General features: G+C 41.8%; 1 protein-coding gene across 4 annotated transcripts in view; it reads left to right on the top strand.

Moving 5' to 3' along the window:
- The window catches only part of LOC122830714 (vacuolar protein sorting-associated protein 13B-like), a 297,339-nt gene that overhangs the window by 203,679 nt on the left and 66,173 nt on the right, over positions 1 to 27,487 (top strand). For all 4 annotated transcript variants that reach the window (XM_044116313.1, XM_044116310.1, XM_044116311.1 and 1 more), the window contains 4 exons: positions 4,500 to 4,889; positions 14,890 to 15,092; positions 16,253 to 16,469; positions 19,871 to 20,055. In XM_044116313.1, the coding sequence (XP_043972248.1) occupies positions 4,500 to 4,889; positions 14,890 to 15,092; positions 16,253 to 16,469; positions 19,871 to 20,055 (995 nt within the window). The remainder of the gene's footprint in view (positions 1 to 4,499; positions 4,890 to 14,889; positions 15,093 to 16,252; positions 16,470 to 19,870; positions 20,056 to 27,487) is intronic.

Raw genomic sequence — 27,487 nt, 5'->3', positions numbered from 1 at the left:
GATCTCCACTTCTACCGTTGTGCCCAATTTTGTGGTGCGTGCAAAGGAGCAGAAATACGTCTTCAAACTCACTGCATGTTTCGGCAAATGCAGAAGTGATAGTTCAGAACACCAGATGAAATCTTCATGTGTAAGATCCCTCGCTCATTTTCTGGGTAATGCGTAAAATAAAACACGTGAAAAAAAATCTTCCAGGTGTTTGACCTGTCTTAGTGGTACCGTTTAGAAGATAGTCAGTCATATTTATTCAGCGAGTACACACACAGTCTAACAAGACGGTCCCAAAAGCCTCAGACAGGATCCAGGCTCTCTGTGAGGTTGCCGCAGGTCAGGCTCTGGTGGAAATATCTAAAATTGACCACATATGCTACTGGTTCTCCTTCATCCCCTCAGCCACTTAGTCATGCAAGCACACATCCACATACACATTCTTAACTGTATGTTGTTTAGTCAGATGACTCTCTGGAGAAGATACTTACCCTCTTCAAGGATGATGGAACAAAGGAAGGACTAGATAAAGCTGTGGAAACCATTAACTCTTTGTTGTTGCTCTTTAAAGAAACCATTGATTCCCGACTTTCAGGCAGAAGAAAGCTGAGCGCCACAAATCAGGGATCAGTGGTAAAGGGCTTCAGGGGATTGGTTGTTGGAAGAAGCTAATTTAAAGATTTAGGCAACAAATTGAGAGAATAAACGGAAAAGATGTGAAGGACGTTGTTAGGAGGAAAACGTGCCATCAGCTTTTCCTTCATCAGTCCTCTTCCTTTACAAATGTCCGTGTGTGTTTTGTGATGTGTATTTATCATGTTTGGCAGCGCTACTTTAATTCGACAATGCTTCACATTTGATTTATTCTAACCAGGCGCATACAGAGAGCAGACCGCCATGAGGCCACGTCTTACTGTGTGTTTACAGCAATATGCTCTCAATTTCAGCAGCATTTATTCTGAAGGACCAATCAAAGCGCCCGTTCCAAGGATGCTGAGTGGGAAACACTTGTAACATGTGTACTGTAAACTGGATGGTGTTTTAGCTCCGACCGTCACTCAGCAGCCGCTCATCAAACACACACAGGCGCACGCAAGCACTCCCATAAACACAGCTCGTACAAACACACGCAAGACGGGCAGTTACAGAATTTACCACCAAACATGTGCATCATGCTGATTGAGGTTGATTTAGGTAAAATACTTTCTGAGTATTTTCTTTTCTAACAGAAGCAGGAGTTTAATGATTGATCAGCACAGATGTGCTAAGTATTTTGTTTTTGTCATCTTCTTCACCTCGGGCCTTTGGACAGGTCATCATCTGCTTTTCCGTTGACCAACTAGTTTAGCAATTTGACATTTTGAAAACAAATGACCTTAAATGGAAACACTCCAATTAAAAGAGAAACAACAGTTTTTTTGTTGGTTCTTTTTTTTGTACAGGTTTTGTCGCAAGGATGAGCTGGGGGTTTTGGATTATCAAAACTGGATTATTTTGTAAAACTCTAATGGAAACACATTTTTCCACATCACACGGGTCACGTGATCGACCAGACGTTGCATGCTGGCGCAAACCACAAAGAAGACGGTGGGATAGAAGTTGTAGGAGGCTGATGGCAGAGCATGTTTCTTAATGACTCATCGAGTGAATAAACGCATCCACCTGTGATTTTAATTGTGTTTCTTAGTCCATGGAAACACCGCAATTGGTAAATAGTGTTTATTTGACTTCAGCAGAATATAGACATTTGTAATGGAAACACAGCTAGTGTGTGAGTCCTAGAGGTAACCACTAGGAGGCCAAAGGTCAACCATCTCTCTGCGAAGATGGCGCTGCTCATAGATTAGCTAGAACAAATTGGAGCCATCACTCTGGTGTGTCTCTGCTTCCCATCAAGTAGTTCATGATAATCCTGTCAGTTACTGTAAATGGAGGCATTTGCCCCTCCATGCCATCCAGAACGTCTCTAATGTGAGTCAGATTTCATCTGAGTCGTGTGTCATTGGCCTTGTGGGCTATGACGCTTTCTTTTAACTGTGGTATTCAGCACACACCACTCCAAATATTATTCCCCATTGCCAAACACAGACATGCACCTATGCCCTCCACATATGGGCCCCAGTGTTATTGGACACATTGCGACTTGTTTCTGACTCAGGTTTTCTGCTGTCAAAGGAGCGAGCGTAAAAGAACACACAGATAACTCAACTCCAGGCTCACAGTGGGGACTTTTGGAGATGACCCTGCCAAAAAGACACAAGCACCTGGTTTACAGTCATATATTCAACTTTCCCCAAACACACACACTCACAGGCAAGCTTTTTTTTTTTTTTTGCAGAGGTGTATGCTTGTGTGTTTATGTTTCTGTCAGACCCTGAAGTTCTACTTTCTTCAGCAGTAATAGATGCTGACAACTGAGAAGGGCCAGTGTATGATTCCTTACAGCCTGTTCGAATTAAAGGGTTGTCTTTAAAGATATGTGAACAGCAACACATCTTTCTACCTTCGGTCTGAGTTTCTCTGTTCAGAGTCTCCGGCCTGAAATGTTGGTTTATGTTATGCTGGAAGTCGGTATCAAGCACTTTTTACTGCTACTAAAGTTCTCACCTCTTAGTGGTGGCAGAAGTAAAGCTGTACCGAGATATATACGTGGGTTTTTTCTGTATACAGAATATAAACATCAGTCCAACTTGAATTGTCTTCCATGAATTTTTATTTGGTATAAGGTATAAAATTAATAAAAAATATATATAAAAAAAAAATAGATTGGTGCAGTTGCTCTGCTCTCACAGGTGAATTTCAGATGGGTCAAACAGGCAATAAATCACTTACCATCACCCTTAAGCTGCCTGGGGTTGGGGCAGTTGGGTGCTTTTTTTTAAAGGTGGGGCAGAAAGGAACTTGGGAAAGGAGGGCAACCAATAATCAGAAGCAGGCCTCAATGTATAGTGAGTCAAGGCTGCTCTGGCCCTGACTGGGTGATCACAGACATATTTATGTGGTTAGAGGGGGTTGATTAGGTGGCTGCTCAAAGAAAAGTAAGAGATTAAAAAAACTGTGGACTACAAAAGAACCAAAATATGAACAAAGACATAAAAGCAGGACAGAGGAGGAGAGGAAGGTGAGCAGAGGAATCTAAAAAGATGCATGTAAACAGTTAATTTCACCGCTGGAAATGTTTCAATTCAATTTACCTATATGGAGCCACTTCACAACAAATGTCATCTCAAGGCACTATACAAAAAAACTAAATCATTACAATATTATTTCTAGTAAAACTGGTCATGTGCAGGACTTTGCCCTGCAGATTCCACCAAATATGAATTCACTCGCTTTTGGCAGCCATCCTATTACCACTTCCACTGAAACAAATTAGATGGACTTCAGTTTTTCTTCTCTTTTCGTGTGCGTAAGTAAAGTGTGTGTGTGTGTGTGGGGGGGGTTTATGTGTGGCACACTCCAGTGTGCACCTTCCCTGGATTGGAGTCGAACAGAAGGTTTAAACCCCCTAAAACTGTTTAAACGAGACCAACAGAAACAACTGCGCTTGCTTTCGTCCGCTTCCCCTCTCCCATCATCATAACCAAGTGGAAAAACGTGCTAATAGAACCGGTGTAAAGCGGCATCGGGTTAATTCCTGCTCCTCCGTAAATTCCAGTCAAGTGTTTTTGAGGGCGAAGTGAAGGATAGAGCAGCGTCTGATTAACGTAGAAGGCATGAAGAAGATATTTTCTGCTGCTGTTCGCCGCTGCCACGTTAGGATGTTACAGGGAGGCAGCCAGGAACTCTGCGTGTGTGCGTGCTGGGCTCAGCTCAGCATGCCAACTCGTTGCATGCGGACTTTGTGATTGGAGAAGAGAAGAGCTCAAAGTTTGTTTTACAAGACTTCCCATGGGTTAGATAGCTTTAGATCTGTTCAGAGAAACACTCATGAAGCCTGCCTTGTCTTAAAACCCCCAGATGGATTGTGACCAGTTTATTGTGGGTTTTCCAAATTTGAAGGGAAGGTTGTAAACAGCAAGGCCCCCCGCCAATAGTGGATTTATGCTATTTCTGTTCCTATTCTTACAAACTTTAAAGGGAACTGCTTTAAAAAAAAAAGTCAAATGGCTTATCATTAGATTGTTTGCAAGTCATTTGAAACTTCAATAGTCTCATGGTCTATTTCAGGAGATGTTTATGTGTGTTTAAAAAAATAAAGAAAAGTCCCTTTTTTTCCCAAATTTCCCAAACAAAAGAGATTTGTTTATTACTGAGAGAACATCTTTTTATTACCTTCCCAAAAGCTTCACTCTCTGTGCTTCCTGGTGGGACTTTTTTCCGGACTCAGCCGCACATCATGGACACAAATCAGGATGAGCACAAATAGGCTTCTCTGAAAATTGCCCGATCAGAACCTGTCCTTGGAAGAAAAAAAAACGTTTACTTGCAATGCTGTTTCAATTTAATTTTGTTTTACAGAATTTTCCTTTCTCTAACCCTGCTTTGTTTTTTTTCCCGTTTCTTTTCAGCCGAGCTAAACGTGGAGCTGTGTCGTCCCCTGAAAATCAGTCCCACTCTAATGAAAATGGAGCAGGCCAAAGCCTACCTGCAGAAGGTCCTGCCAAACTACACTTGGGAAAGCTCCAGCAAAACACCGTCTGCCTTCTCCACTCCTCACTCATCTCCAAAAAAGTCAGCACAGCGAGCCTCCCCCCACCGATTAGACCCACACCACGAAGCATCGGTCCTGGGTAGAGCGAGTCCGGCCACGGCTCTGACCTTCCACAAAGTCTCACTGCACACGGCACAAATTGTCGTAGTCATGGAGACAGAGGCCTGTCCGATGAAGCCCAGCGTCACGGTATCCGTGTCGGCTATGACATCATGTCTCACCATGAAGTCAGGGCCTCGGATAGACGGTAAGTAAAAAACATGTTTCATCGCTTTTTCAGTCAAAGCAACAAAGCCTAAAGTAACTCCTGGTTTTTTCTTTATTAAAAATGGAGCTGTGTAACCCAGGGCTGTCCAAAGAGTTGTACATGCATGTTTGAGAAGTCCTTTAATCTCCCACGGCAACCATTAAGCCGTGGGAGTCCTCCCAGGCAAAACACCTGGGTGTATCTAGCCCCGCCTTCAAGGACGAAGCTCCTCCTCTGAGCTGCAATTTCCAAGCTTCAGCTACTTGATTGTGACGTATATAATTAGTCAACAAACCAGCCAGTCCTGAAATTTGCCTAAACACATCAAGGAAATCGAAGGGAAGTTCTTGTTTTGTTGTTCAGATTAGAATGAAAATGTTTTCCAAACTAACAAAAAAGAAAGCATTTGACGAGAAAAGTTATAAAACTGTACATCTTTGTTTTATGAAGGACTGTTTTCAGGATCTATAATAAATTGTTTTGTTCCTTGGAACTATTGCATGTTTAAAATTAAATGAAAGACCTACTATAAAATTACCTTTTGCATTTTTAATTGGCGGAAACACTCTGGCTCTCTGAGTGTTTTCAGCTTGGTGAATTTGACCCAGGGTGCAATAAGTTTGGACACCCCCTGATCTAACCTCTTTGGTTATGATCTGCTTTATTCTGTCTGAATAAACTGCTTCAGTGATAGTCTTGAAACGGGGAGCACTGGAAAACAACCTCACCTCATGCGTCAGAGTCGATCATTTCCGAGTAGCGTGCTCAGTAATGCATTAAACTAAGCCTATGCATGTACCGTTTTAGTGTTGTGTCACTCATCTAGTAAGCAGATTAAGTTTCTGAGCCAACAGGAATCCTTCCAGGCCCTTAAAGCATCCTCCCTCACACAGGGTTTGATAGCACACAGCTGTATACAGCCTCTCAAGCAAAAAGCCATTAGTTTCTAATATGTCTGTCTGCGTTTAGTTGAGAGTTGTCTCTTGTGAATCTTTGTTAATCGGCCGAGTAGCATGAGTTCAAACTTTCCTCTTGATATTTTTGTTTTCTAAAAGAATGTTTGATGTATAATCCTGCTGGGAAGATTCAACGTTCTGTCCTTGACTCGCGCTGAAAAAGATCAGAAGACAATCTCCAGTAATGCTTTCAGTATTTTCTGGAATATTCCTGTTTGTTTTTTTGTTTTGTTTTGTTCGTTTTTTTTTTTTTAAATGTTCTTCCCAAAGCCATCCTCAGCCAAAAACAAGGTTCGTCTGTAAACTGTAACATGAGATATTTGTGTTAGTGTTGGATCTCAGGTTGTTGTGGGACTGTGTGGATTTGATTACACTGGTGTGTGTTAGGATCTCAGAGAGAGCTTTCCGTGCATTAATGCCGGCGTGTGCGAGAGGAAAATGTTTGTTTTGTGTTGGGACGAACCTCTGGTTTCATCAGCGCTGCTATCCAGAAGGCATCACCGTGTTTCCATTATGACAATCAGAACTTATTGCTAACGTAAATGAAAAAGCATCCGGTTTCTCAGTCGCCGCCGGGTGTGAGGCTGCTTGCTGCAGCAAATCACCAAGGATTTCTCATTTCTTGGCACGTCTTTCAAATTGAACAGTACGCAGAAATGGAAGCATAAAAGGAGGAATACCGAGCCGACATGCTACATGTAGTAGATAACAAGAAACAGTCTGCCTCATCATTTTTGCAAGAAGATGCTTTATACCTCAGTGCTGCTGAGCAAAACATCTCTTGGTTTTTTGTTTTTTTTCCTAGGGGTTCAAGGACAGAGCTGGAGCAGGGCTCTTTTAAGAGCCTGCATCTGTTTTACAGATGTTGTTAATATAGGGTTACTCCAGATAAAATGATTGTCAAAAATGTTAATTAAAACCTCAAACAATTTGCAGTTTGTTTACTCAAATCTGCATAACTGCACAGTGACACAATAGCCGGTGCTGCTGCGCCGCTCTGATTTCCACCAGCCTTTCAGCTGTCATCTGTTTTTAAAATGGTGATGGTAAAAAAAAAGAAGAAAGAAAATACAGTTGAGTTTGAATTGGTTTTATTCCGAGCAGTGAAAAAGCATTATAGACACTACTCTGCTGACATGAAAGGAGCTTGAAATCATCTCCTCTGATGTAAATTTAATCGGTTTACGGCTTTTGCTCCCTTTTGCTCCAGTAGTACTTTTCAAAGTGCTTTGATTTGTGGAGAGTGGAGACAGAACGAACTATATTTTTATGAATATTGTTTGTTTCCATCACTGGAATATAAAAGGAGTCACTTCTGCTAAAGATTTTCCACGTTACCCAGAAACCATGTTTATTACCTTCACCAGCATCATTCCCCTGGCTCTCGTTTAACATCCTGGTTGTTACAGCTAAAAAGAAAGATTAAGTGACTTTCTTCTGATCCAGCATTACACCTTAAGGACGTTCCATCACAGACTGGGCTTCTGGATAATGCGTCTAACTTACACAGAAGCCACATACAGTCCCTTACAAACTAGGGCTAAGACTAAACAATTCTTATCTTTTCTTACAGCACTCTATTCATCTGAAGCTATGTAGATTGAACCACATCTTGAGGGTTGACTGGTGTCTTCCATCTTTGTATCTAAAATGAAACAGGCCGTCGGTGTATCCGTTGTAGTAGCCACAGACCAAAGGCGCAAATAGTTTCTACTCCCTTTCACATTTTGTCACATTACAAGCACAAGCTTTGTCTTTTATTTGAAGTGTGTGTAATAAACCAAAACCATGTACGCCAATGTTGAGGCAGAAGGAAAAATATTCCTTTCAAATTTTTTTTTTTATTACAAGTAAAAATCTGAAAATGTTTGGCATTCATTTCCATACCAACCCCATTTACTCTGATAGCCTGTAATTAAAGACTTTACAACAGAGTGCCTTCAGAAGTCTCCTAATTGGTAAATATAGTCTAGCTGTAATATCAGTAGAAATCCAACTGTTGTGTGTGCAGGTTTGGTAGAGAATACCCAAATCATGGAGAAACCTCTTTTGTACTGTAATGTAGGGTTAGTCACGGAAAAAATAGAAAAAAACTAGAGTACCGTATTTGCATTAAGATCTATGTAATTAACTACCGTAATTGAAACAAGTGAGTTAAAGTGCCAGCCCTGGTAAGAATTAATTTCTAAGACACTGTAGATATCTGACAAATATATAGCTTAGTTCCTGTGAGGGTTTGGACAAATAATGGTTCCAGATTTACTGGCATCGAAGAAGACAAACTGTCTCCAATTACACAGCCTGATCTCTGGTGACAATAGATGTATCTGCTGACTTTTAGCCTCAACTGCACCAACTCCATCACTCACCACTCATTCTACTCCATTCCTAAAAGAAAAAAAAAGGATACCTGGGTTTTTCTTTCCAGAGATAAAGGTCAGGATTCTGTTCACTAAGGTTGAGCCTTTGAGCTGGCGTAATAAGTCAGCTGGAAGTGCCCCCCTGAGAGGGGCTGTATGTGAGATGTTGGACAGAAGAATGGAATACCACGACTGCTTCTGCTGCTGTTTCTCTGCTGGACTTTAATGGCAAACTACAACTAATGGGCCAGATATTGAACAGGTATCAGGGTCACGTTTTTGTTTAAGGCCAAACAAAAAGACAGACAAAGAAAAGGAAGTGATGCAACAATAATTCAAAGGGTGTTTTATAATTAGTTGGTGAAAATAAAAGGTTTAATGAACAAAGTGGATGACGAGAAAGGTCGTCTGAAAATAGAATAGATGAGCTACTGAGGGACATAACTCAGGATAAAAAAAAGCTGCAGGGTGGAAAAGAGAGAGGGCAGGATGAACGACAACATGAGATTTGCTGTAATACAGGATGGACATTGAAACAGAATACTGCTCTATGTGATCAGTACGCAGAGTCTCTCCGTTTCTGTCGTTCCAATCACCCTATTCCAACCTGGCTTCATCTGCAGCCCCCCTCGCCTCCCGTGAAACATCTGGGGCTCTGTACCTGGGCTAGCAGCCCTTCAGCCAGGGGACAAGATGGAGAGAGCGGGGATTAGGTTGACAGTGAGGTGTGTTACCAGATCCTGTGTTAATGAAAAGCAAGTGGAAGCCCTGCATTCCTAGCTCCATCCGTGGCTCACCGCTCCCAAAGGTAGGGGGGCATTTATAGTTCAACAGAAGAGAGGAGGAGGGTGGGCAAAAGAGGGAGAACAGATGTCCATGAAACGGGACCCTCCCTAATCTCTCGGCTCTCTTTTTTACCGTGCCCCTGACTTCCTTTAAAACACACACATTGGTGTTGGTGCATGGTATTGGGGAAACACACATGTTCAAAACTTTTTCCTTTGTTATTTGCTTCTGTGGACCCTTTGTTGGTAGTTTTAAATCTTGTTTTTGTGAATCGACACAAAAGACACTTAATATGTATGTCGTCTTTTTTTTTTTTTTTTTTTTTGAATTTCCCAAACCACTTTTTGAAATTATGATCATATGATTGCTTTGCTGAAAGGAACATTCTCTCAGGCTTTAGTCGATGTATTGGTTCTAATCGTCCAGGGAAGGTAAATCATCTGAGGGCAGCTACTTGTTCTTAATGCATCATTGCACATCAAGGCATTTTGAGCCACACAACTAAAGCTCACTGTATATTTTCTCTCTTATTGGAGCATCAGTCTGATGCTTGGTTTGAACTTCGCCATGCAGTCCTAACTATACCTATATGGTCAGATGTGTTGAATTGCTGCCATTTGATTGGGTAATTTGCTGATTCCAAGCAATTGAACAATGAACAATGAAGCAATTGAACAATGAAGTGTGTGTTGCAGCTGGAGACGTGAGTTTGGATTAGGTTCACAGAGCTTTATGTTTATGCATCTGGCAGAGGCTTTTATCCAAAGCTACTTACAAATGAAGATGTATCCGTGCTCTGTATGACGGTGTTTATAACGCTTACGACCACAACGTTGTTCTAAGCTTTTATTGCATATTAAATCTGACTATTTCTTTTCTCCAAGATTATTGAACTAAGTAATAAGGACTTGTTTTACTATTTCCAGCCTACGTTTTAGGACTCCCACTTTTTTCATACAAATAAATTGTTGAATTTGTACCAAAACAATAGCTACGACTACTTAACTACAGTCCAGTTTAGCCATAAGTTTTATTCTTCATTATAACTAAACAGATAATGACTTCATACTAAACAAACACTGACAGGTGATCAAACATTCAGCTTAGCTATTAAATCAAATAAGCATATGTACATAAAAACATAAATTAATTCTCTCTTTGGCTTTTTTTCTTTCAGTCTCTAGGAAACTCTTGCTTACACCTTGTTCTGTATTACACAGTCAGATCTATACTGAACAGATGGATTTCTTATTAAGTTCAGTATAAAAACAAAAACATAGAAAATGCCAGAAAAGGCTTTTTTGATATTTACTCAGTATCATCATGCTTGAACTGTGGAGACTTCTTGTAAACAGCCATCATTGTTGTATCATTTGTGATAAATAAAGGGGAACAAATAGATAAACCCTAAACTGTAGTTTATGCAGCCTGAAATTCTATTATTCTGGTCTTAGATTCAGACTTAAAGACTCATATCTGTTATCTAGGTCATACGTGGCTTATGTCATGAAACCCATATGTTGCTCATCACCAATCATCAGCTCTGTATTTGTAAATGGCTGGATGACACACGGCTTCCTGCGCTGTGCCATTTTGGCTGACAGTGTCCTCTTCGACAAAACCAGTTTCCTCTAGTGTCCTATAGTGGTCTTGTGGTGAGTGAATAGCGTATTTCTGTGGTGAATGACAGTATATTACTGCCATTACTCTTCGCATCCCAGAAGGTCTTGAGGGGCCTCTGCTAGTTATGTAATGACTCCTTTAGGTTTCTGCTAATTGATACCAGTACACGGTGGGGTATAAATCAGCCAGGCAGTGGTCAGATAACGGCTGCCAGGGAGAAACCGACACGGTAAATCAGTCTCCGATCCTATCTCATCTTACCCGGGTGTTTGCCATAGATGGATTTCACTTTAGGATGATTTTCATCCACCCTTTTTCCCACCACCCAGAAGGTTTCCCCTCTGTTTTATTCACAGCGTCAGCCTGCAGGGGATATGTGTGTGCATGTACACTTGATTACCGACAAGTTATTGCATTAGCCGCGCAGGTGTAGTTTTTATGAATTTAAAATATATACATAGGTTTCCCAAAGAAGTAGCAAGAAATCCTACTGAGTTTCACAATATCAGATGTCTTTGTAATGCAGCACATATTTTATGTAGGAGACGGGCCTTGACTGCAGCCAGACAGGGAAGTCTACTCAGTCTGAGTACATGCAGTGGATGGGGTAAGTCCTCCCATAGAAAAAGATGGATCTATGAACTATGTAGTAAGGTGAAATAGAAAACTAAAAATGAGGAAGTAATTTAATCCCTGCTTCTTGCCCAAAAGATATTTAACCAGCTTCTGATTACAGCCCCCTTGTACTTCCTACCCTATAATGTCTCTGAGGGGAAGATGCTTTAAAATGTTGTTGAACTTCATTTTTCTTCCTCTCTTTAGCAACATGATTTTTCCCTCAAATGTATTTCTTACCCTTTCTTTTTCTTTTGTCTATGTAGTGTTTTACCAGTAGTTTGTCAAGTTTTTCTCAAAACGCATCACTCCAAGGCATAGCCGTGTTTAGATTTGAAGGGATGCACCAACTTCATCTTAAAGTCCAAAACATTCATATTAGAGTGAAGGTCAACTGGGGAGTCTGGGTATGCATTCACACCGGCCCTCTTTAGTCCGCTTTAATCTAACTCTGGTTCATTTATATAGAAAGTCCAGTTGGTTTGGGGAGGTGTGAATGTGCACCAAAAAGTCTTACTCAGGGAGCTCAGAATGCACATGCGAATGCCAAGTGGATTGGATACCGCACAGAAAGCAGGAGGCAAACTATAGTGCAGGGCATTCTGGGTAACTATGACCAAAACATAGGCGTGTGTGTAGAACTACTGAGAGAAAGAGCTTTTGGTCCTTCATCAATGACAAAAGAGAGATTCTACAACCTCTAAAAACACCAATCCATTTTTGTTTGCATTTTGTGAAAGAGGAAGTTACACTCAGTGTCTTCTTCAGTTTTTCGTGTTGTGGTTCTTGGTGTACTGACACCACAGGGATAAAGGTAAACAGGTGGCTCAAAGAGTTTGGTGAGTTTGACACAGTGCAGTGTGAAAATAAATTACACCAACTGAAAATGTGACAAATGTTGCAATTTTGATGCCCAGTCGAATCGAGTCTATGGGACTGTCAGGAGTGCAAAAACCCTTAAATTCCTATTAGTGTGAGTTAATCAGCGTGCACGGTGGCTTATGTCAGATGAACTTGCAACCTGTACGGATGCTTCATACTGTTAAACCCTGCTAGTTAAATTGAGAAGTTAATGTCTACAGTAATAAGCCCAAAGATGGCACCTTCTCTCTAATAGTTCAGCGATTTGTCCGTCGGTTTTTGTTGTACATCTTTACATTCACTCAACACCTTCAAACTCTAGCAGCAATGTCCTTTGGCTGCCACATCTTTAAGGGCGAAGCTAGGGTGGCAGTTTGGTCTTAGAGAGGAAAAACAGATACAGGGAGGATGGAGAAACTTGCCTTGGACTGTTATTTGACTTGGACGGAAGAATAAAGCGAGTAAGAAAGGGATTCCCCCCATTAAAACCACTCCCAGCTTGGTTGATTATGGAGCATGCTGGCTGCTGCTGCAGCTGCTGGCTTTCGCACCAGGATGCTGCGGTCAACTGAGCTGTAAATGACGCACAGTGAGACAGGAGAAGCTGGTTTGCTGCTCATTCCCTGTGCGAGGGAGAATGTACACGTGTGAATATGTGTTTCCACTTGTTCACCTGGGTGTGAAGTCCGTTTGTTTTTACATCTGCATGTACAGTACGCAGCCATTTGGATGCAGTTTTCTGTGTTTGTGTGCCGATGTACGCCTTCACTTAACCTAAACTCGCTCATATATACATTTGTTAGAGAGTCTCGATTAAACGGGCCCGTTTGGGAGTTCCCTTGGGCTGTCTAATAAATTCTGCCCAAGAAAATAAGCCCAATGTCCAAAGTCCAATAAGTAATCCAACAACTCTGTCTGTGCTGTATCACCAGGAGTTATTAACAGGTAAACTGCCAGCTTGTATCAACAGTGTTTTTCCTGAGAGAGATGAGTCATCCCAGTGTAATATTTCCCCCAGATTGTTTTATACAAGCAAGGCCCTCTTTGCCTGCATCACTCCTGTTGCGTTAGTGCACTCTCATGTTTAATAAGATGTTCCGAGTCAATCCACCAAGCCTGGAAAGATCAGAGTATTCCTGTGTGTCATTTCATCATGTCATCCATCACTGCTTTCTCGAACCCTTTAGTTTTGACTCTCGCACTTTTTCCCATCATCTTCGTCTGTATCTGTTGATCTTGTCATTTATCACCTCCTTCCTCAGCTCCTCCATATTCCCTTCCATTCTCTCTCAAGCCCAATTTATCCTCCTCTTACCCCAAGTGAACTCCAAGCCCAGCGAAGCCACTCATTACTGAAAGCAGTGAGGTTTATCCATGTCATGTATATATCAGTGTAAGAAGCAACCTTTCTCCAGAGGTCTGCTAACTCAGGTTTAACAGATGTTTTCCTGCTAGATGGCCAAGTTGTGGCCAGTCTACAATCTCAGATTCCTGGGAGTTCTGATATGCAGACACTAGTGTTGGATAGATCAGATTTTTCTATAGGATCGTCAAAATATAATAAAGTACTACTTTTCAACGTTCTGGACTTGAAAATCAGCTAAATATTTATGGGAAAAAAAAAAAAAAAGGATTTCTAAAAAATGTTGGACAGCTGTGTCCCCAAGGTGTCCGAACAAATTAAATCCAACTAAAAAGAACGGCATGTCATTTCTGCACATCTCAAAATGGAATGTACAAAATCCTTCAAAATAAATGGCAGTATTCATTTTAATATCTGGAAAGAAAAAGCATGTAACTGATTTTTTTACAGATATGTTTGTTAAACATTTATTTATTTGTTGTGACTGTACAGAAGCAGGTGGTGAGACAGCAGTTGCTGCTCTACATTTCTCCACGCAAGACTTTACTATGATTTCAGATGGTGTTGATTAGCATGATTAGTATTACTAAAATTAGCGCTCTGTGTCCATTCTCTGATAAGTAAATAGACTCTTATAACAGCCATGAGACTTCCAAAGAATGACCAACATTTCTCTAATTTTTGAAAGAATAAAACAGAGTAACCTAGTGGTAATACATACAGCTTCAGGTTTCTTTTTTTTTTTTTACCGAGTCTCACTTCCCATATTCAGTAGCCAACATATCACCATAGAAAATAGTTCTCTTTCAAGAAGCTCCTTACATCTTTTGTGCTTTCATGACATTGAAAAAAAAAACCTCACTGATAATGAAAATAGTGAATACTGAATCTTCCTGCCCCAGAAAATACTTCCACGCTGAAGAGTGTTGTCAGAAAGTTGAGTTTCTGTGGAACCAACATATTCTTGACAAAGGCTTCTCTGTTTAGGATATTTTATTGAACACTAACATCTTTGTCAGTCAGCTGAATTATATTGTTGATGCATTGTTTGTTAACAAACATGACAGAAAAACCTTTACATTCACTTTCTGTTGCCTTCTGATTCATCCTGATTGAGTGGATGTGTTGTTTACTGGATGACATCAGCGTCTTTACGCTGTTTTCAAAGTTAGCGCTTTATTCTGGGAAGTGGCATTTATCATCAAGTGGTGCCACATTGAATATATGAAGCAAATTACCCAGCCTGGTGATCGTAATTGTACTACTTTTCAAGCACTGAGCCAGTGCTGTAAGCTGTAAAATCACAGATAATTCCTTGTATAACTTTGCACATTTAGTAATGTGCAAAGTTATACAAGTTTGTTTGTTTGTTTGTTCTTGTGTGTGCGTTGCCAAAAATGAGCAGATTTCATTAAATCTTTGTGTTGCATTTTCAGACCCAGTCGAGTCTGCGTCTGTGCTGTTGATGGTGAAAGACGCGCTGGTGAAAACGGGACTGCGGGACCGGGGCCACGTGTTCCTGGGGCCGTTTTCCTGCAGCAGCTCCCTGGAAGCTCGGTGGTGCCGGCACAGCGGCAGCCCTGGACCAGAGCCCGGCCCCCCTAAGCTGCTTCTGGACCTGAAGGGAGGTCTCCTGCAGGTTTGTGCGCCTATGACATCAGTTCATCTCTCTAAATCATGAGATTTATTTCCCCGCTCAGCTGCAGCTCACGGGGGTTAGGGTTAGATACGTGCCTCTGCACCTGGTAGAAAGTGAGAATGAGTGAGAGTCACTCGATGTTTCTGTGAGGATATTGTAGCTGGAACTGTCTTAGATAGATTTTATAGCAATTTTGCAATCTGACAACACTTAAAATATGCAGCTATATTTCCTTTTTGCAGAGGATTCTGTCTTCTCAGGGCTGTAATGGGGACTTCTTTAGCTTTGAGTCATATCTTCTGGTTAAGTAGTGGAATATTTTAAATCTATTTATAGTCTGACGTGATCTTCCGCCTTTTTTTTTTTACATGTGAGAAGTTACATAATGCAAACTGAAAAGTCCCCTTTCTATGTGACTAACAGTTCACATTTTTCTCTAAATAATGTTCCACATTACTTCCACAGGGGGAACACCCTTACTCATGTTCAGGTTTCCTTAATGCTTTTATTGCATGTCCATTAACAGGAAATCACTTCCAACTCAACACTTAATATGTAATCATACATTTCCCTCTCCAAATATTACAGTTTGTGGTGTTTTGATCAATTGCTGCATCGAAACCACGGGAATTCCTTCTGATTTTTTTATTTTATTTTATTTTTTTCCTTTTAGGGCTCCGTCTCCAAAAACCTGGGGGGAAAAAAAATCCCCAAATTTTCCTGTTTTTAGAGTTTAGTTACAACCCACTCTCACAAGTTAGTAAGTGGTGGGCAAGCACGCAGGCAGCTCTGTGTGTGAAATCTTTGACTCAAATATTCCGAGCCCTTGGTTCAAATCTCAGGCACACTCACTTTGATGGCGCATAGGAAGGGGAATGCCATGGGTGAGTGAGGAGAAAATCAGGCGCTGTTGTGTAATCTCAGTGAGGTTGTGAAAGGGCAATGTGGAGGCCAACCCTGACTGTTTGACTCCTTGCTTTGGCAAAGGAATTTCTATTCCTGATCTATGCTTTATGAAATGAAATATTGGTCAGGGTTATTTTGCAACTTTTTATTATTATTATTTTCAAAAGAACTCCCTTTCCTTATTTGCTATCTGATCTTATATGTTGGCATTCTTTTCTCTGCTGACCCAACTCCCTCTTGTTCTTTCCCAACAGGTCTTTTGGGGTCAGGAACATTTGAACTGCCTGATGCTGGTTGAAGAGCATCTTCGTAACTACCTCCATCTTCATAAAGAGGATTCTAACAATAGCTGGTCTAAGGGAAAGGCCTGTCACACCCAGCCTCCCCCCTCTCCCGTCGCTCCCTCCCCCAGGACGGAGCACAGCTCAGATGACCTGCGCACTGGAAACTTTCAGTACATTCAAGACTCAGGTAAATGTCCATGCACTAAACAATATTGGTAAAGCATTTTCCAAAAGCATTCATACTCTTTGAAAGTTGTCATATTTTTTATGTTATAACCACTGACATAGAACAAGTCAGTGGTTATAACCACATCCATCGCTAGGTGTTGTTGACCCCATCGCTAGGTGTGATTGACCCCGTGACTAGGTGTGATTGACTCCATCGCTAGGTGTGGTTGACTCCATTGCTAGGTGTGGTTGACTCCGTCGCTAGGTGTGGTTGACCCTGTCGCTAGGTGTGGTTGACCCCGTTACTAGGTGTGGTTGACTCCATCGCTAGGTGTTGTTGACCTAGCTTTGAGTCATATCTTCTGGTTAAGTAGTGGAATATTTTAAATCTACATGACTGGTGTGGTTGACTCCATCGATAGGTGTGGTTGACTCCATCGCTAGGTGTGGTTGACCCAGTCGCTAGGTGTGGTTGACCCCGTCGCTAGGTGTGGTTGACCCCGTCGCTAGGTGTGGTTGACTCCATCGCTAGGTGTGGTTGACTCCATCGATAGGTGTGGTTGACTCCATCGCTAGGTGTGGTTGACTCCATCGCTAGGTGTGGTTGACTCCATCGCTAGGTGTGGTTGACTCCATCGCTAGGTGTGGTTGACTCCATCGCTAGGTGTGGTTGACTCCATCGATAGGTGTGGTTGACTCCATCGCTAGGTGTGGTTGACCCTGTCGCTAGGTGTGGTTGACCCCGTTACTAGGTGTGGTTGACTCCATCGCTAGGTGTTGTTGACCCCATCGCTAGGTGTGGTTGACCCCGTTACTAGGTGTGGTTGACTCCATCGATAGGTGTGGTTGACTCCATTGCTAGGTGTGGTTGACTCCATCGATAGGTGTGGTTGACTCCATCGCTAGGTGTGGTTGACTCCATCGCTAGGTGTGGTTGACTCCATCGCTAGGTGTGGTTGACTCCATCGCTAGGTGTGGTTGACTCCGTCGCTAGGTGTGGTTGACTCCGTTGCTAGTGTGACCTTTAGGGATCCTTCTACTTGTTTAAAGGCTGTTGGCAAAAAAACTTCATAGTTTACTTTCTGCCACCAGCAAGTAAGGAGTATGGACCAAATGCTGCCAGACAAACAAAACAGCAAAAAACCAAACTCATAATCCTGTCGGACTTCGCCATAGAGTATGACCCGATATCTTTCACCAATCACAGTCAGTTTTGGGTGTAATTGATTGATACACAAAACAAAATAACAGACACACAAAAAAGCAACAAGTATTCCCCCAATAATCAGTGGATAGAAATTAATAATGGAATCTTGACTGGATTAAGAAAAGTCTGTCATGATGATGACACTATGCAAAATTGACTTTGCACAGTTTGCAAAATTGAAAACTTAGGAAGTTAAAAGTCCGTTAAGATGCGCATTAGCTTAAAACCAAGTTAGATCAAAGCTCTCTGTTAAAAGAAGTTTCATCAGGCATGTCCGCCTGTTTCCACTCTAAGTAACTTTGTATTTATTCCCTTTCTTTGTGCTTTGTGTTCACATACACAGACAGACACTCACAGCAACATACACAGAGGATCAAACTTCTCTCTGGCTGAAGCCCAGCCTTCCACTCTGTCAGCTGTGGTTGAGTCTTTGTTTGTTGCACTGTTCCACTGCTCTTTGATGCATTTAATATTCTGGCTGGGGCTGAAGAACATACAGTGGTGAACTGGAACCAAGAGGACAGTCTGTCTGCAACATGTTGTCAACAGTGAGAAAAGTCAGTGCCCCAAAGTACAGAGACGGGCTACGGGTGCCCCCAGGGCCCAGCTCAGACATGGCTGGGTTACACGAGCAAATCGTAAATGAAAGGTGGTCAGAGAGAGAGAAGGGAGAGTCACTGTCTCGCTCACTCACAGGGTAAGTGGGTGAGACAGTGACTCACTCACCCTTAGGAATAGAGCAAACAAAACAGCAAAATGTTTTTTTCTTTCTTCCTTTCTTTTTTTCATCCACATTTTTTAACTAGTCTGAAGTTACCAGTGAGAAAGTTCTCACTGGAAAGAGTAAAATTGGACCCAGGCAGAGTGGGTCAAACAAAACCAGCAGTTCCCTGTTTGCCTTCGTCTCTTTTCCTGAATAAACACGGGTCCCAAACAGCAGCTGAGACGTAAGTCAAACATCACTCTGGAGCTTCGGCCCTGTGCTGTCCAGCTGCTGCAGGTGCTTGGCATGGTTTAATTAGTGCATGTTTACAAAATGGCAACAATGTTTACTAAGGTACGTTGTTTATGCAGAGCTTCTGACACACATAAACATTCAGAAAATGCAGATACAGCGTTTCCAGATTTCTTCTTTTCTTATGTGCAGCAGTGGACACGAGTCTTGACTGACCTCTAAGAAAGGAAATACGAACAATTTGTTTAAACATTCCACTAGAAATCCAAATAAAGTATTTCAAATTGTGTTTACAACTTAGATTTTTGGTCCATCGTGTATCTATTCTTATAGCCTGAGCTTATTTAGTTAAGCTTTCTGTACTTCATGCACTTCAAGCTCTTCATTCTTCTTTGTGGCTGTTCCAGACCTCCTCACTAAGATTCCTGACTGTCTATAATGTTGAAATGTGTAATCAGTAGAGGACTACCTGTGACTGACGGTGTTTAGACCTTTAAACGTCTGACAGCCTGGATTGGAAGTGACTCTCCAGTTCATATTCAGTGATAGGTTGTGATCATTTTGACCAAATTCTAAACACCAATCCAATTAATTCACAAGACAGCCTCAGTCTTCACTGATTACTGTAGAAACTTATAGTTACATCTACCTCCTGAAGCTCTTAAGGACATGAGTTCAAACAAAATGTTTTAGTTGTTCATGGCTCTAAAATTGTTTCCATTAAAGTGCATTTTTTGTTAATGCAGATCTTGAAGTATCTCATTACAAAACGTTGATGGAAAAATCAAAATAACTTCCTCAGTTTTGTAAAAATGTTTTTAGTCGCTCGAGGAGTTTTTTGTTTTTTCCGGAGAAGAGTTATGTTTTTTTCCACTTTGTGACTTTTTGTGTTTTTGTTTCCTTTTTGTAGCATTTTAAAAGTTTGCTCAAAATTCTGACTTTGTTAAATCCGCATGATATTTGGATGTATGTGTTGGTGAAAGTGTGTGAGCCTCTTGCTAATGAGACGTGTTGCATCTGATGTTCCTGTGTAATTTGGCTTACAAATGCTTTTTCTAGAGTTTTTTTTAATTATTATATTTCCATGTGGCCCATTAATACCATTTTTTTTTTTTTTGTGCAGTAAAGTCAGAGCTGATGGATCTGACGCATCTCTTAGACCTTCATTTTGTTTCCTTGCAGCATCATGACTCATGTTTTCTGTTTTGTTGCTGTGCACATCCAGTTTGTCGTTATTGATTTTCATATCATCTCCCAGGATCCCAGAAGCTGCCGGGACCCCATGAGGTCGTGTTCTACAGTGAGACTGAAGACAGCCCCGGGGTGATGCTGTGGCGGTACCCCGAGCCGCGCGTCCTCACCTTTGTCAGGATCACGCCCGTCCCCTTCAACACCACCGAGGACCCTGAAATAAGCACGGCTGACCTGGGTGACGTCCTACAGGTAGCATGGGGCTCTCACGTGTCACCAACGCAAACACTCAACACTTTCTCACTTTTTGTTTTTCATACGAACCCATGCGTCTTCTGTTTTTTTTGTTTTTTTTTCCCCCACCATAAAACCGCAACAAAGCGAGGCTCGTGATTTATCAAGCAGCTACGTGTTGCATGTATATCTTTATTGCTTCAGTTGTATTGGGATGTCTGCTGCGAGGTTGGGGTTGTAAGACGTAAGACGAGAAGAGTACGCACACATCCCTCTCCCAGGTCCCTGCCTAACATCACCTGCACTGGAAGAGCAGCAAAACGGTTTTAGATCTGGGCTGCGCGCCATCGCGATTCCCCTGTCAGGACTCGTGTTACGGAATGACCGAGACCTCTGCTGTCTCTCCAAACTTGTAATACATGCTCGGACAGCTGTGGAAGTCATTCCGCGCTCTGGTGTGAATAGCCAGGTGCCTTCAACCCCAGATGAGGTTATATTTTGGCAGGTCTGTTGCGGCTACTGAGCCTGCAGGGCCTCGGTGGGGGTTAGAACATCCTTGTTTTCCTCCCATCACTCATCCCCCGTCTTCCTACCCACCGCCTCACTGTCCAGATAATTACTTTGAATAGAGGATGGAACCCGATTTATTCATTTAAGCTCATTTGTTCCCCCCTAAAGCCATAACACAATGCTGTCATAGCAACTGTTGCTCATTTTGAAATCTTCCATTTTTGTAATTGTCTTTCTCAGCATTGCATCTAAATCCTGTTTTTTGATGAAATGAGTAAATGCCATTCTTATTATTAGATTTATACTATTGTTGTTTCTTATTTATAAAAAGCAGCTGTGGACCAAGAGATGATTTATCCGCATCTGTTGCGATATATAACAAGAATTCATTAAAAGTCCAATAAAAAAGTAGATTAGGAGAAAACAGTACATTGTTGCAGCGATATAATGTTTCTCAAGGGCTTTGACAGTTAGAGAGGGAAATTCAAGAACAAAGTTTTGTTCATTCTTATTTATGTGTTGTTATTAAGATTCCTATTATTAATTTTAAAAAAAAAAGTCTGTTTTTTGGGGGGGGTTTGTCCAGGTATGAGAAACAGACCTAATTTTGTTACTTTTTCAGCTCCTTCATGACTATTTTTACCCCCCCAAAAGAAATCCACTCTCAATGTTAATTTACGTTCCCTCCTCCGTTCCCTTCTGCTTTTCATCATGGCTTATCTCCCTCATTCTTCTTGGACTCCCACAGTCGCTCCACCTACGGTGCAGATGTTCGCTCTGTTTATGCGTGCCGGCCCAGGAGAGGCAGGGCACTGGAAGGTGCTGCAGCTGCGCGACTTTTGAGCGCGGCCCCCACAGCTGCAAGGACTGCAGCGAGCGCAACGCCGAAGCCTCTCGCTGATTGGCCACGTATTGGGTTACAGTAGGGACTGGAGGGAGCTGGGGCACTTGGATGTGGGAGGCGGTGAAGATGCAGTGATAGACAGTAAGGACGAGGTTAGGTCGGGAAGGAAGAGTCGAGCAGATAAAGATTCTGCGAGGGGAGGGGGCGAAGAAATACTGATTTGCCGTCTTCTCCAAGACAAATAGAATCCTCGGTGTAAGTTCTACAAGAGGATGATTTATTACCCACCAATGAAATGTGAAAAAGATGCTTTTCTGGCTAATGATGCAGTGTGGTAACAGTATGTAGTGCCAGTCTTTCATTATTGGCTTGACAGTTTATTTATATTTAAAGCTCATGTCTTTAACTCCCGACTGATGTAAACGTGACTAACGTGTTTCTGTGGAGGTTCACATTAGAGCATTACAGCAGCAGCCCATTGGAAACGGGGTTTGATTAACATGTGGTTTCCATATCGCGCCTCTCTTGTCATCTGTCAAAGAATTATTACATGCGACAAGACTGTTAAAAGGAATCAGGTAATTGGAGTGTAAATGCTGCAGTGCTGAAAAGATGACACTTCAGGACACATCTTTTACTGAAAGCACTTCATTTGGGAGTTAGAAGCAGATATTGCAGCGGGTTTTTTTATTATTTTTCTTTTCAAAAGACAACAGTAAGTAGACAACACTAAGTAAAGAAATTGGCATCAGTGTAGTTGAGAAATAAAAACAGCTATTAAATCATAAATTTAGTTGTGCAAGTTTGGAACCGAAGAAGGTAGAGGAGGAGAGGTCGTGAGTCCATCACAGAACAACAATTTCAAAATAACAATCTGAAAAGTGTGTCTTGCTTTTTTTTTTACTACCTTCTTTATTCAATATTTTATAAAAACCAGCTTTTGTTGGTATTACCTCAAACAACTTTTCACATCTGGGGACAGAAAATCTGCAAAACAGCTGGAATTCACTCAGATTGCAGATCATTTTCAACTCTTGCCCCAAATTGTCTGGATTTAGACTTATAAATATTAGTTGATCCAACTCCTCTCACTTGAACCAGGGTGTCCAGTTCTCTCCACAGACTCACAGAGGGTTGGTTTGCAGATTTCCCAACTTCACACTGTAGTTATATTTTTAAAAAATAGATAAAAAAATTTATTCTTAAGACACGAAAGAAAATATTTTTTTTTTTTTAAATGGGGCCTGAAAATACACAAATGCCCAACATTACATCACATGAATATACACTGTTCAAAGTGCTTTACACAATAAAACCATAAGAACATTTTAAAAACATAAAATAGTGAAACCCGTAACCAACATTACAATTTGTCAATTGCCATCATCTAAATCAGCGTGCAAGACGTAACGGACGACATCCGGTTTAGGATTTTCAAAATAAAAGCTCCTCCAGACTCAATACATAGAACAGACATATTTAATTATTTACTGCGCGGCCTGGTACTAATTGGTGGTTGGGGACCACTGATCTAAATCACAGGTGTCAAACTCCAGTCCTGAAGGACCACTGCCCTGTAACCTTTAGATGTGCCTCTGCTGCACCACATCTGAACAGAACAATTAGGTCATTAGCAAGGCTCTGGAGAACTGATCTACACAAGGAGGAGGTAAGTAAGCCATTTCATTCCAGTGTTTTGTTCCTTTGGCACATCTAAAACCTGCAGGACAGCGGCCCTCGAGGACTGGAGTTTGACACCCCTGATCTAAATCATCAATAAACAATGATAGAAGGCCGAGTTTGTAGTTGCCTTTATCGGGCTCTGAAGGTTCAGGTCGGACTCCATCACTACACCCAGATTTCAGGCCTGATCTCTAGTTTCCAGCTGGAATAACTGAAGTTGTGCGGTGACTCTAGATTGTTCTGCTTTAGGTCCAAAGATAACAACTTCAGTTTTGTTTTTCTTCAGCTGGAGAAAGTTATGACGCATCTGTTCAGTACTCAGTTGGGTTCTGAGTCACCTGTTGACATCATAATGTAAAGCAGTGTATCCTCTGTGTAGTTACGGTAACCAATCCTACAACTTACTATAACTTGAGGTAGTGTAAGCGTATAGATATTGATTACTGAGGGGTCCCAGTATCGAACCTTTGGGTACCCACATGCGACTTCTGTCTGCTCCAATGAGAAGTTTCCTATTGAAACAAAGAAATTCTTGATCTTTATGTCAGAACCAGTTGAGTACTGGACCGGAGAGTCCTACCAACTGTCCAGTCGCTTCAATAAAGTTGCATATAAAAAAATAAGCTTTTCTACAACACAGATTTACCTCATTTGACTTTCTATTAACCAGTCATTACTGATCCTCCTTTTTTTTTCTTTTTTAAATTATCAATGGTCTAAAATGCCCAGATAGAGTCCATAACATTCCACACACAGCAGTAGCCGGGCTTCTCCTCCGCTGGAATCTCGCATATCTAACATGTTGTCTGTGCAGAGAGGGAACCTGAAGAGAAAAGAGACAGCGCTCAGAATTTCTCAGGCCTATAAAGTTACAAGACAGCCATTTGGAAGTGGAAACTGATAGTTGTGAAGAAATGGAAACTGTAAAGGTAGGGAAAGAGACGTAATGTATAATAAAGAGAGAGGAAATTAGCATTAAACTGTCTGATCATTCTCTGTCATTTAGACATAATGTTTGGATGATTTAGAAGTGGAGTCAGGGGGATTGAACTCCTGAGCAGCTAAATGGACACTGACATTTTTATACCACTCAGCCTCCTTGTCACCTGTTTTTCTGTTTTTGTCATTCCGAATCCCGACACAACGTGACCTCTCCTCTTTTGTTGTAGCTCTTCTCTCAGCCGAGTGTAATAGATGAGCAGGAGAGGGGCTAAATGGAGGCAACAGGGGGGGGTTCACTCCTTGCCTTGCTGCTTGCTCGTCCCCAGAGCAGATCGTATTAACATTTTATAAAATCAAGATTTCCTGCATTTAAATACTTGCGGTTTCCCAACTGGTTCCAGTATCTCAAAGGGGAAATTCAAACCACCTTTCATTACTCAAAGTGAAATTGCTGGCCGTGCTGGTTTTTTTGTATACAGTACAAAGGGAGCGATATCATAAGCGTCGGCTTGTTGGGGCTCAGCTAAGAACCGACAGGGTCCACCTGCAGAGAGAGTACTGGAGTTCTCTGATTGGGGAGGAAATCAGCCCGATCCCACCGGGGGGAGGAGGTGGGGGGGGACTAGAGAAGGCGACGCTAAAAGGAGAGCAACAACCTAACTTCATAAAATAAGTGCAATGTACATTCTGTTCTCAATTAGATTACCTCTTCCCCACACCAGCTTTGTTCTGTGTGCAAATAGGTTAATGTCATCATCCACTTGCTGTTCAAGAAAGTTTCCGAATTGCTCTGACTTTTTCAGACAAACCTCACACCATCCGCTCCCCCGCTGCTGATTTTATGGATGACAGTGTTAGGATTGCCTTTCATGTGCCAGCGAGGCTCTGTTGCTATGGAGACCCTGCTGGCCTGAGAGACAGATGCCATAAAAATGTCCTGCGATGATCGAGCAACCTGCAGCTATGACCATTTCTCAAGCTGCTTTGTTTGCCATGGGTTTTTTTTATATAAACAAGAAACACAATATAAACGAGTTACACAACCACATTTGCGACTTACAACACACCTTTTTTTATTTTTAGTGAAGCATGCTTTTTATGCCGTTTGTAGAGATATTGCACTTGTTGACGGGGAGCTTTGGATCCGATGTCAGGTGGTGTGATCTGTCGCTTTAGACAAACACGGTGAATCAGATCGAGCGAGGCGCTATTGTAGCCAAGATAACTATTCGTCCCAACTAATGCACTATAAAAATAAAAGACTTTCCATGTGATTAATTTGATCTTGGAGTTTCTACACCTCATCCACCAAAAACTCAGCTGCTTTTCCAGTTTCCAGTTTGGCTTTAAGTAGGAAAAAAACAACCAAAATAATAGCTCAAAGATCTCAGCGTGGCCTTATTCCTGATTTTCCACACTGATTAATGTTAACATATATCAGCCCATGTGAGACAGCGTAGCAGGAGTCATATTCAGAACAATTTTCATTGCATTTGCTGAATAAACATTTGCTCAAGACAATGTCAATTCAATTTGTCTTCGAGCTGATAAGAAGTAGCTCGTTGCAGATTTTTTATTTTTTTTCCCGGCATATAGGCATCAGCGAAATAATATCATAGCAGTGTTGATATTGTTAATAAAAATAATGGCACACGACGCCGTGCTTGTCAGCAACCACGGCCTCCGGGTGAGCTGAGGGAGTCTTCAGTTGCAGAAACGTTTTTTTTTTTTAAATTTAGCAGCAATCACACTTTGGCCAAGCCCAGAACCCTGAAATAATTTCTTTCTGTTGTGTATTTGCTTTAGAGTGCCTGCCTTGAGTTAACCTTCTGAGAAACTGCGATCACTCAAACAGATCCAGAAAAATAAATCTCCGCCGAGTGGTAGGCTGCAGTTTTTTCCTAAACAGAGCTGGGTGTCAGGAATGAACAAGATTTATGCGAGCTGCCAACACTTCTGAATCCAAAAATATTTGTAAGCAGTTTGGACTATTTAAATACTTAAAAATTCCTCAACACGGTGCTCAAGGCCTTTGAACCGCCCGTCCGAAAATGAGACCCAAAACATTCGGCACATCATTTCGACTGATATTTTGCCCAAGGCCGGGCTGCCAGGCTCACTTTGTTGAATGTTTGAGGAAAACACAGATTGGACTCATCCAGCTGGGGGAATGTCAGCTATTCAGACTTGCATATTGTTTTTCAGATAAGGTACACACACAATCAGGCAGAGGAAGCTGACACTGCCCACGCTGCATCATGTACTTGCATACAAACTCACACCTGTGTATACACACATGATTTCCTTTGTCTCTCCCAGAACTGGAAAAGTCCCGCTGTTGGATATACGATCCATTGGACTTTTGACAGGTGTGCTCACCTCCCCGAACTTTTTCCGTCTCCTGTCCACCAATGAATTGGTTGTCATTCATCTCCGCTTTCTCCCAATAGCCAGAACTGCAATTGGACGGGAACATGATGCACATTCAGCCGCGCACACGTATTCCACTCTACCGTATATGCCTCAGATATCCATTTCTGTATGCCGTCATGTGGATAGGATATCACAGGTGCAGAGAAAGAGCACGCATGGTGTTTTAACAAACCGGCTCTGGGAGTTCTCAAAAGGGATTCGGTGAGTTTCCGCTCCGGTTGCTCGGCGTTGGGATTGCGGGTGCACAACTCTGTCAGGTAGAATTAGGAAGAGTTGATTCAAGGAAAACCTGTGTGACAGTTCGTACATGATGTAAGCTTCCAGTTACCTCATTCGCCTGACAAATGGACACACACACAACATTAGTGTCTGTGTGTTGGACATTCCCAAGAGTTTGGTAGTTGGCCAAGGAGCTGTACACCTGCGGTGAACAATTCACTTGTTAACCCACATACACACATGTATTTATGACTTTCCGCCTGCTGTTCTTCAGGTGTGTTCTCAGGAGTGCTCTGCCACTTTTGATCCATCAGTAGCAAAGTAGTGCAGCCGGTCAACGGGAATGTGAGAAGCTGGTTTAGTTCACACAGCAGAACGGGACACATTTCTGTTCGTTTTGGCGCGGCGCCCTACGATTCATCACATCTTCTTTAAAGGAACGCATGAGCAGAAGCTGTTGTTATTCAGTGTGAAAACCAGCCACAGCTTTTCAGCGCTGATGACTGTCATACACTTGACAGGCATTAGGCATCTGGCCATGTGCTGTTATGGTGGAGATGAGTTGCAGTCCTACTGTGTTGGTGGTCTTCTGTCATTTCTTGACAAGATTAGAAATTTGTAGGTAGTCTTATTTTGTCTGATTAGGCAAAAATCAGGGTTACAAATTGAAGCAACCCTAATGACGTTTCTTTTTCAAACTTGCAGGCAGTGAGAGCAGATCAAATGTTTCCAGGCAGAATAACTGGGTGATATTGAGGGAGGGTGCTGTAAAAAGCAAAATGTGATTAGATTTAAAGGTTAATAAAACAGATGGAGAGT

Source organism: Gambusia affinis, linkage group LG05, assembly GCF_019740435.1.
Source record: "Gambusia affinis linkage group LG05, SWU_Gaff_1.0, whole genome shotgun sequence".
In the NCBI taxonomy this organism is placed as follows: Eukaryota; Metazoa; Chordata; class Actinopteri; order Cyprinodontiformes; family Poeciliidae; genus Gambusia; species Gambusia affinis.
This window is presented reverse-complemented; position numbering and strand designations above follow the sequence as displayed.